This window comes from Mustela erminea, chromosome 5 (genome assembly GCF_009829155.1).
Source record: "Mustela erminea isolate mMusErm1 chromosome 5, mMusErm1.Pri, whole genome shotgun sequence".
NCBI lineage: Eukaryota > Metazoa > Chordata > Mammalia > Carnivora > Mustelidae > Mustela > Mustela erminea.
The window spans coordinates 74,904,827-74,914,138 of record NC_045618.1 but is presented as its reverse complement, the minus strand read 5'-3'; the positions used below and the strand labels follow the sequence as shown (position 1 = coordinate 74,914,138).

At 41.8% G+C, this 9,312-nt stretch overlaps 1 protein-coding gene across 1 annotated transcript in view; it reads left to right on the top strand.

Moving 5' to 3' along the window:
- Positions 1-631: 631 nt before the first annotated feature.
- The window catches only part of SLC7A8 (solute carrier family 7 member 8), a 47,767-nt gene continuing 39,086 nt past the window's right edge, over positions 632-9,312 (top strand). Inside the window, exon 1 of the mRNA XM_032343828.1 lies at positions 632-1,553. Coding sequence (XP_032199719.1) covers positions 1,403-1,553 — 151 coding nt within the window. The 5' untranslated portion in view covers positions 632-1,402. The remainder of the gene's footprint in view (positions 1,554-9,312) is intronic.

Genomic DNA, 9,312 nt, shown 5'->3' with positions numbered 1-9,312 from the left:
TCCATTCGGTCAGATTTTGTGTCATTCTTTCCTGGATCTAAGATGGGAGTCATTTTTGTCCTGTCTTAGCTTACACTAAATAAGAGATGTGAACAGTAAGTCTACCACCTCTTTTGGTGGTTCTGTTTCACTTATGCCCTTCACAGCTCACAATTACGTAAATGAACCTCTTTTCCATTATTCTTAATTCTTTGCATTCCCCTCCCCCAGCCATGCATTTCCTACTTTCAGAAACTTGAAAACAAGGTCCTTACAACCTTCTCTCCTGTATCCTCAAATGATCCGGACATAAATATTTTAGCACAGTTGCCAGTGTATTTCTGATGGCATTAAAGTGTTTACACAACCGGTCCCTTATTTATAAAGCTCGCAAATGCTGTATGACCTGTAATGCTATACCAGCTAACGAACTCTCCCAGAACAGTTGACATGGAAGGATTTTACTTCCACTTCTCACAAGGAGAAAGATGGAGAATGAGAGACGATTACAAGGCAGAATATTTTAATCCATTTTCTCGGTGATCTTTGGGGGCTGTGTGCTAATATTTAAATTGAAGAAGAGGGAGGAGACAGACTGAGGATGGAGAGACCGAGGAGGTGGGGGGCGGAGCTATCTCAGCACATAAAACCCCATGCTAAAAGGGAAGCACAATCTTGTGTGCCAGAGTCACTCTCCCATAACCTAGAGAGATGGGGCAGTCTGTGCTGTGAGGACGGAGCTCAGAAGAAAGAAAACAAGGACAGGAAAACAAACGAACAGAAGAGGACATCTGGAAAAAGCGGAAGGCAGAAGACAGGGAGGGGAAAACAAACCCACAGCAGGTGGAAACAAGATCTAGAGCAAACCGGTCTGGTCCACAGTTGTTTTTCTGGAAGAGAAGAAAGTACCGGAGGATTGCCTGTTTTCCCTTCAGTTAATGAAAACTCTTATCTTCATCAAAAAGAAAAGGCTAAGGGGAGGTAAAGACAATCTTTGTTTTCTTAGGGGCAGAGCTGAGTGAAACCCAGACTATCTTTGAAGAGTCTAAAATAAGCCACTGCCTGGTACACATTTCAGAACCATCCTGGTCTCTGAAGATCTACATCCCCTTCAGGAAAATTCCAGCCGGAGTAGCTGGTACAGTTCTATTTTTATATTTAAATATCTATGTTTATTCCCCCCACCCCTTTTTAACAGTCCCTTCCTTGTTCTAAGCACGAGTGACAAGAAAGTGTCGATACGGAATAGGAATATTTTCAGTTTTCTCTTTTTATCTGCCTGAGTCTTTTTTAAGAGGGGTAGGAGTGGTCCTTGTTTCAGAAAAAGACGTTTCAGTTTGAAAGACAGTCTCTTAAAATATATTTACACCCACACTTATTCAGAAAGAGAGATACCTTTCGGAGGTGGAATCCTACGAGAAAGATGGAAAAAGGAGCCAGGCACCGAAACAACACTGAAAAGAACCACCCCGGTGGAAGCGAGTCGGAGGCCAGCCCCAAGTCTGGTTCCGGAGGAGGTGGAGTAGCCCTGAAGAAAGAGATTGGATTGGTCAGTGCTTGTGGTATCATTGTAGGTGAGTCCAATTACTTTTCCCACCCACCACTCCTTCCCTTCTCTGGTGGTCCTCTTGTGGAAGCTTAGCTCCTCGAAAGTGCTGTTTTTGCTTCCTACTCCCCAAGAAAAGAATTGTCATTCACCTGTGCTGTAACCCATCCCCCACTGGTCAAGTCTGAGGGGTCTAGGAAGCTGTGTATGTCATCCATCTCTTCCTTCAAACCAGTGTTTGAGCAGTTCTGTCTAGTGTTCATGGAATGGAGCAAATAGGGCTCACACACCTGGCTGATGGTCAGCATTGCCTGGAAGCTTGTTGAAAATGTAGGTCTCTTGGCTTCACACTTGAAGGCTCTGATCCCATTGGCTTATGGTGGGGCTAGAGAACCTGAATTTCTAACAAGCTTTCATGCAGCCATCTCTTTAACAGGCTGGGGACAGGCTTTTGAGACCTACTTAGTTTAGTAGATATTGTGTTGTTTTAAGTCCTGAGAAGCTGTGAGCCTTGGGGATGTATAATAACAAAAATAACTATCACAGCAGTGCTAATGCCTTGCCCTTCTGTAGATTTTCATCTTATGCAGCAGTCACGCTTTGTAAAGTAAATGCGACAGTGCTGTTATTCCCATTTCACAGATGAGGAAATAAATCATGGAAGAAAAGGAGAGATGAGATGGATCATGCCTCTCCCTAACATAGAATTTGCAGTTTCTCTGGTTGCCTAGCAAGTCCGCCCATCTCTTAACATTTATGGAAGACCTTTTGAGGTTCTCAAAGGGAAATAGGAGTAACTAGAATGACTAGAACATGGAGTCAAGGAGAAATTGATGGGTAAAATGTGTCCCAGCCAGAAGACTTCGAAGCTGGGGGGCCCAAGTGTACCTGAGAGAGCCAGTGCAGGCCACTCCAACCCCTTAACAGCAGTCTGCTGGGCAAAGAGTCCCAAATATGGTTCCATCTCTAAACAACACACCTTCCTCTTTCCAGAGAGGCCCTGGAGATGGATGGGCAATGGCTCATTACTGTCCTTACTTCAGAGGGTGAGCGTTTCTTCTGCTGTTTTTGGTAGAGAGCTTTACCCTTTTCCTAGAGAAAGGGACGTGGGATGATCAGGACAGCTATGTTTGTGTCATCTCTCCAAAGTTCCTTATGAGGGCTTATTGCTTACTGCTGCCCTCAAGTCAGTGTCTCTGGATGACCCCATGTTATATGCAGCAACACAGAGGCATTTTGGCACAGAAGCAATAGTGACACTGGAGAGCACCCTTGAAATCAAATAAAATCAGTACAGTATTCAGATAATCCTCTTCACCTCTACACCCAGACTTCAGTGATCAGGTTATCTCCACTCTGTTTTCAAAATGGAATCCCGTTTTATCTAATTCTCTGACTCTGGGAAATTTTCCAGGCATCTACAATTATAAGAAAGGTAATGTTATTTTTAAAATTACAGTCATGATCTGAATCTTATTACCTTTTCTTTGCTTTTCCTTTATCTCAACTGCTCTAAAAAAATGAGATCAGCAAAGTATTCAATATGTACAGCACATGCCAATTTAAGGTTTATAAATAGCCCAGAGCCTGTTACCTCTTTCACCAGTTTGACTGATAGGATTAAGCATTTTCCTCCCTTTGGGAAGGTTCTGATTCATACACAAATGTGCACACTCACATGCACACAAGCACAATCAAACCTCCTTCCTGCCTCGGCCTTGCTCACCCACCCTGTGTATATGCAGGTATTCAAGGGTAGAGGATATTTTCCTATATACTGAGGTTGTTCTTTTCTCTCCCTTCAACAATGTAATAAATGTTGAAAAAAATCTCAGATGGGTGAATGTTACTACTGATTTGTCCACAACCTTGTGGACCGCGCTTCAGTGTGAGAATGGTCCCAATATTCCCATTGACGTTACAGTGATAAGAATAGTAACTCTGTGGTGAAGAAAGATCCCATATAGGTGATTTCAGAGAAATCATGATGTTTTTCCAAAGTGTGAGAATCTTTGAGTTAATAGGCACTATTCCAACTCCATTTAAGCCAGGGTAAGATACAGTTTTCCCCTTTAGGATGATATGGGGGCAAAATCCTTTCTGCTCCTCTTGCTTGGCTGTTGAATTTCAGATGTGCTAAGCAGCTGTCCTGTCCTCTTCTAGAGGGATTTCTATGATAGTGATTTAAGCCTTTTCAAGAATGATAGTGATTCAAGCCTTTTTAAGACCAAAGGCAAAAATAGAAATGGCATTTTCCATGCAGAATTCAGTGATCTTCCAACACTGTGGAAGAGAGAAAATTAGAAGGCAAAAAGAGAAAGGAAATTTCCTAAGTGGATCAGGTGATGCTGTATGGGAAAGTAGCTCACTTGCCCCAAATCCATCTATCTCATACCCAATTGACTTAGAGGGATAAGTTAAACTATGTGTTTTGTACAAGCTCATAAAATTTCATTGACAGTCATCCTTGATGATCTAAATAAGGAATAACAGGGGGAGTGGGTGGGAGGGGATAATAAAATAAAATAAATAAATAAGGAATAACAGAATGGCAGGTGTTATAGAAATATAGAATGAACTAATAGAAACCCATGCCCTAAAGTTACTTATAATCTGATTGGGGAGATGAGATTCATATACATTAAACAACAAAAAAAAAAACTTTAAAAGCTAATGATATTGTTGAGTTATGTAGGAGTTGAATGAGGACAAAGTTAGATGAATGGTGGGAAACACAAAGAGTGAGAAGTTCTCACCCAGCCCTAGATTAAGAAACATCTTAAAGGATATGGGAAAAGATAGAATAGAGAAGGTGATTCTGGGAGATTTCACAGGTAAAAAGATTAACAACTAAACAGTTATTTCCTTGAGGAAAAAAAAATGTATCTTCTACATCTTTGAATCTTTGGTACTTAGTCTGACATGGAACAATAACTCAAATGATTGTTGTATTTAGTTGGCTCTTGAAAAAAACCTGAATATGTTATAAGAAGTGTTTATCTGGGAACCTGGCTTGAAAAATCTTTGAGAAAGAAATAATTTCATCAAGCCCCAAAATCAATTAGTTTGGGCCATTTTAAATTTTTTTTTTTTTTTTTTTTTTAAGTAAGCTCCACACTCAGTGTGGGGCTTGAACTCACAATCCTGAAATCAAGAGTTGCATGCTCCACTGACTGAGTTGGCCAGACACTCCAGGCCATTTTAATTTTTTAACATCACCTTTGCCCTAATCTAACAAGACTATTGCTCTTCATATACTTGGCTAAGGAAATCTGTTGGCAATAGATGAACTTTGATTTTACCATGAATGTGTGGTCCCTGCAAAATCTAAAGAGAGTGTGATGGAGAAGCAAAAAAATTTTTTTTAATATTATATTTATTTATTTGAGAGAGAAAGCACGAACAGGAAAGAGGGGCAGAGGGAGAGGAGGAAGCAGGCTCCCAGCTGAGCAGGGAGCCTGATGCGGGTGCGGGGAGAGGGTGACTCAATCCCAGGACTGTGGGATCATGACCTGAGCCAAAGGCAGATGCTTAATGGACTGCGCCACCCCTGTGCCCCATGGAGCAGCTACCATTATTTTTTTTTAAATAATCTCCACCCGGCGTGGACCTCGAACCTACAACCTTGAGATCAAGAGTTACATGATCCATGGACTAAACCAGACAGGTGCCCCAAAGCTGTCATTATTAAGCACTTATTTATATGCCAGAAACTTGTGCAATTACCCAACATCAGTATCCCATTTATGTCTCACAATACCCTTCTTGGGGGGCACTTATTACCCTTTTTCCAGGTAAGGAAATAGAGGCTCAGAAGGATAAGCAACCTGTTGAAGTTCACACAGCTAAAAAGTATTGAAGGCAAGATTCAAACCTAGAGCTTATCTAAATCCTGAACTCAGCTTTTAAGCATTCTTCTCTACTATTTCTATTTTTATGTCCTAAAGGGATGCTTTCCTTTAGACCCTGGGCAGAGGTCCTTATTTGTTTTTACAGATGAAGCAGTTAGTGGTGCGTTCCCAGAAAAAAAGTGCCCCAGGATACAGGGGAGCTGAGCAATCAGCTCAGCTGATTGGGAGCAAAAGGTAACATTCCTGGTACAATTGCAGTAAGACTTGAGGGACAGCCTGAGGTTGGCTCAGCTACTACAGGATCTGGTCAGCACAGACCCTGCTCCTATTAACTCTCCCACATGCACACCTTTCCTCTATGGACTAGAGTTTTCCCCAGCCGTGGTAGAGGTGCCCACAGAGTTCCTGGCTGTTTAGGTCACTTTATGCCATTTACATATGTAGGTACATACCCAGAATCTAGGTCTGGAGGCACCAGGCCAGCTAAAGAGCCTAAAGAAAAAATACTCATAGTATGTCAGACCATTTTGTTTTTAGCACATGTATATTTATGAGTGGACTTGGTATACTTGCTGCAAAACAATACTGAATGCAGGTCTAGCTATTAAACCACTCTTTCCCACTAACAAGATTTTTTTTTTTTTTTTTTTTTTAAATAGTGTTTAGCGGAGTGCCTGGCTGGCTCAGTGGGTGGAGTATATGATTCTTGATCTCAAGGTTGTGGGTTCAAGTCCCACTAGGTATAAAGATTCCTTAAAAATAAAACCTTAAAAAATAAAAATTAAAACAAAAAAACAGTATTTGAGCTCTTACTAAATGCCAGTTCCTGTGCTATGAACTTTTAATGTATATTACCCTATTTAATCCTGACCACGATCCCCTGAAAGCAGGTATCATAATTATCTCTATTTTTAAACATGGGAAATTGAGTCACAGATCTGGTAGGTAATTTGCCCATGGTCACAACGGATTACTGAGATGGCCTAACTCCAGAGCCAAAGCTCTTAGCCACCCTGAGGGAAAGGAATAAAGCCAGTGTGTATTGTGTGGTGGGGCAGTGGGCCATGGAGGACCATAACCCTGACATCGGAGTCAGGAAAGACCCTAGATGTCTGATACTGAAAAGGTTGGGGGAAATCCTTTTTTTTTTTTTAGAGTTTATTTATTTATTTGACAGAGAGAGAGCACAAGCAGGGGGAGCGGCAGGTGGAGGGACAGGAAGAAGCAGACTCCCCGGGGAGTAGGGAGCCCAGTGCAGAGGGCCTCCATCCCAGGACCCTGGGATCATGGCCTGAGCCAAAGGCAGAAGCTTAACTGCTGAGCTGCCCAGGCACCCCTGACTTTTTTTTTTTTCCTAAGGGGGTTTGTCAACAAAGAAGTATAGCTATCTGTATGACCATACTACAATAGCACTGGAGTGATTTGGAAATTTTTTAAGTCCAAAAGATTTTCAGACCCATGCATTTTCCACCACTTCAGAAGATTTTACATTTTAATCTCTAATATGATGTTTATTAGCTTTCTAATCCCTAAAATGCCTATTGGATGTTAACCAGAGGGATGGAGTGTGACAATTGCTTCTTGAGTTTGTACTTCAACTTTAAAAAAAAAAACAAAACACAGAGGGATTAGGATTTGGTTCATTCAAGATAAAAACATGTTTAAAACTCATTGTTCTCAGAGAAAACTCGAGACAGAAGCCAAGTAGGAGGCTTGTCAAAACAAACACATCTTGGTGAATAGAGAAAGGCTATACCCGGCAGTGTAATCTTAAAAATAAGTAGCTGCCGTTTATTGAGCACTATGATGCACTGACAATAGTACCTGATCAATGCTTTCTAAATATTCTCTCCTAATTTCATGTAATTAGTACAGTCATAGACAGGAAGGGTTTGAATGAATAAGTGGGCAATGACAGAGCCAGGATTCCCTTTAGGTCATTAAACTCTGAAGCCGCTGGGCTTAACCAAAATGCTCCACAGCATGTAACTCCAGGCAGCTGGGGACAGGGATCCTGTTGCATGCTTCCTGCCTCCAGGAACCACAGAGCTCAAGGAGCAGTCTGGTTGAGCCTGCTACTGGCAGGGGTATAATACATTCTCCCACAGAGCAGAGTTCTGCGATTGAGTGTCTAGGAGATTCTTGGGGTTGGAGGAAAACAGTAGGAACCGAGCAAGGAAAAAATTGTGTCTAAGAAACAGAACCAACTAGCTCATTTTATTTAGGAAAAACAACAACAACAAAAATACCCTGTACACAGATCAAATGACTTCTTGGAGAGGTTGGCACCATATATATAGCTTTTCTGAATTAAACCAGCGTATTAAAGTGGCATGGAGGTATGGGGCATACAGATTGGGGTTTCTCAAGTTGCCTGGCTACCAAGGTTTTCTGCTTTCCTCTGAGGGTTAATCCAGCATCACAGCTACCTATAAAGAAATACGTCAGGAATTTTTGCCATTGCTCCTATTTTGTTATTGTTAATGTTTGGGGTGATTATGTAGGGGTGTCAAAAAAGCAGGCATGAGCAACAAATCCAATAATATATTCTGAACCACCAAAAACAACAACCATTCAGGAGCCTGGGGACTAGGAACTGTTACCTTCCAATTTTTAACTCCTGGCTGAGCACACCGAACAAGAAAGACTATGCCTTGCGTCCCTCCCAGAACATGCCCATAAAGCAGGCTCCCCAAGTCCCTTCTCTCAGGAAATCTGGAAATGGCAAACTGCAGGCTTCTCCTTGGGATGGAGGTAGGAGCTGCTGATAACAGGATTTGAGACTAGTCTATATTTTAACATTCAACAAACACTTACTCAGCACATTATATGCTAGGTCCTGTGCTGAGCACTGGTGAATTTTGCTTCTAAGAAGCAAAAAGTATCCCTCAGACCTATTTCAAGCTATTTTATTTATAGAATGAATGAAGTTTGAGCTGAAAGCTTTATCGATTCTATCTCATCCCTCATCCTTTGTCACAGTCACGAGTATTCCCATTGGTTTGCTCCCTACTTTAAATAACCTCAGCATGAGCAGTGACGTCACTTCTGGGGCGAGGGTTTCACAATATGCCAGAAGGTGGTCCAGGCAACTTCACACTGCTTCACGTTGTGACAGTGGATTACCCAGAGAGAGTACTCTTGCTGCAGAATGCTCAATGTACTTTTCTCATCTGTAGATAAATTTTAAAGAATATGAAATGCATAAATGCTTTAGCTGGTTCTTTAGGGTGTGGTTCTTTAGGGCATATTTAGTAAGCAGCTGATACAGGCGGGTCCGGTTGCCTTAGGGATAAGGCGGCTTTTGTTAAGCAGGCTCTGATGCTGGAGTAGAGGGCATATAATGAATTTTTGTACGATTTGTATCAGCGTGTCGTTGAAAGGGAGGAAGCATCGGTAATGTAGCAGAAGACGAGGGGCTTAGGAGATAGTCTTAAATTTGCAAACTGCTTCCCCATTTATACGCTTTGTAATCTGCAACAAGTTAGTTATCAGTTTACTTACCTGTAAGTGGAAGTTTCTTGTGGAGTATTAAAATACAGCTGGTCTCCCCTGGTATATATTTAATAAATTTTAGTTTCTTTCTCTCCTTGAGCTCCTCCTTCTTCATCACCCTTACTTTCCTCCCACCTCCAATTTCCTGACACATACTCAGTAATTCTGGTTCAGAAATTTAGATTGGACCGATCAGGCAGATGAGAAGAACTGGCCAGTTCAGACCAAGCCTGACCTGTTTATCAACCAGCCAAGGCTTTCCCCTTCCTCGCTGCTGATTTGAGTCTTCTTACACATCAGCATCTGTCTTGTACTTCCCCTCTTCCAGGAAGCTTGTTGTGAGCGGCCCACGCCAGTGACCTTTCCTTTTTGATATCTTGTCATATAGCACAGTCGTTGTCAGCTCCATGTCCACTTACGTGTCCTCACTTCACACAATTC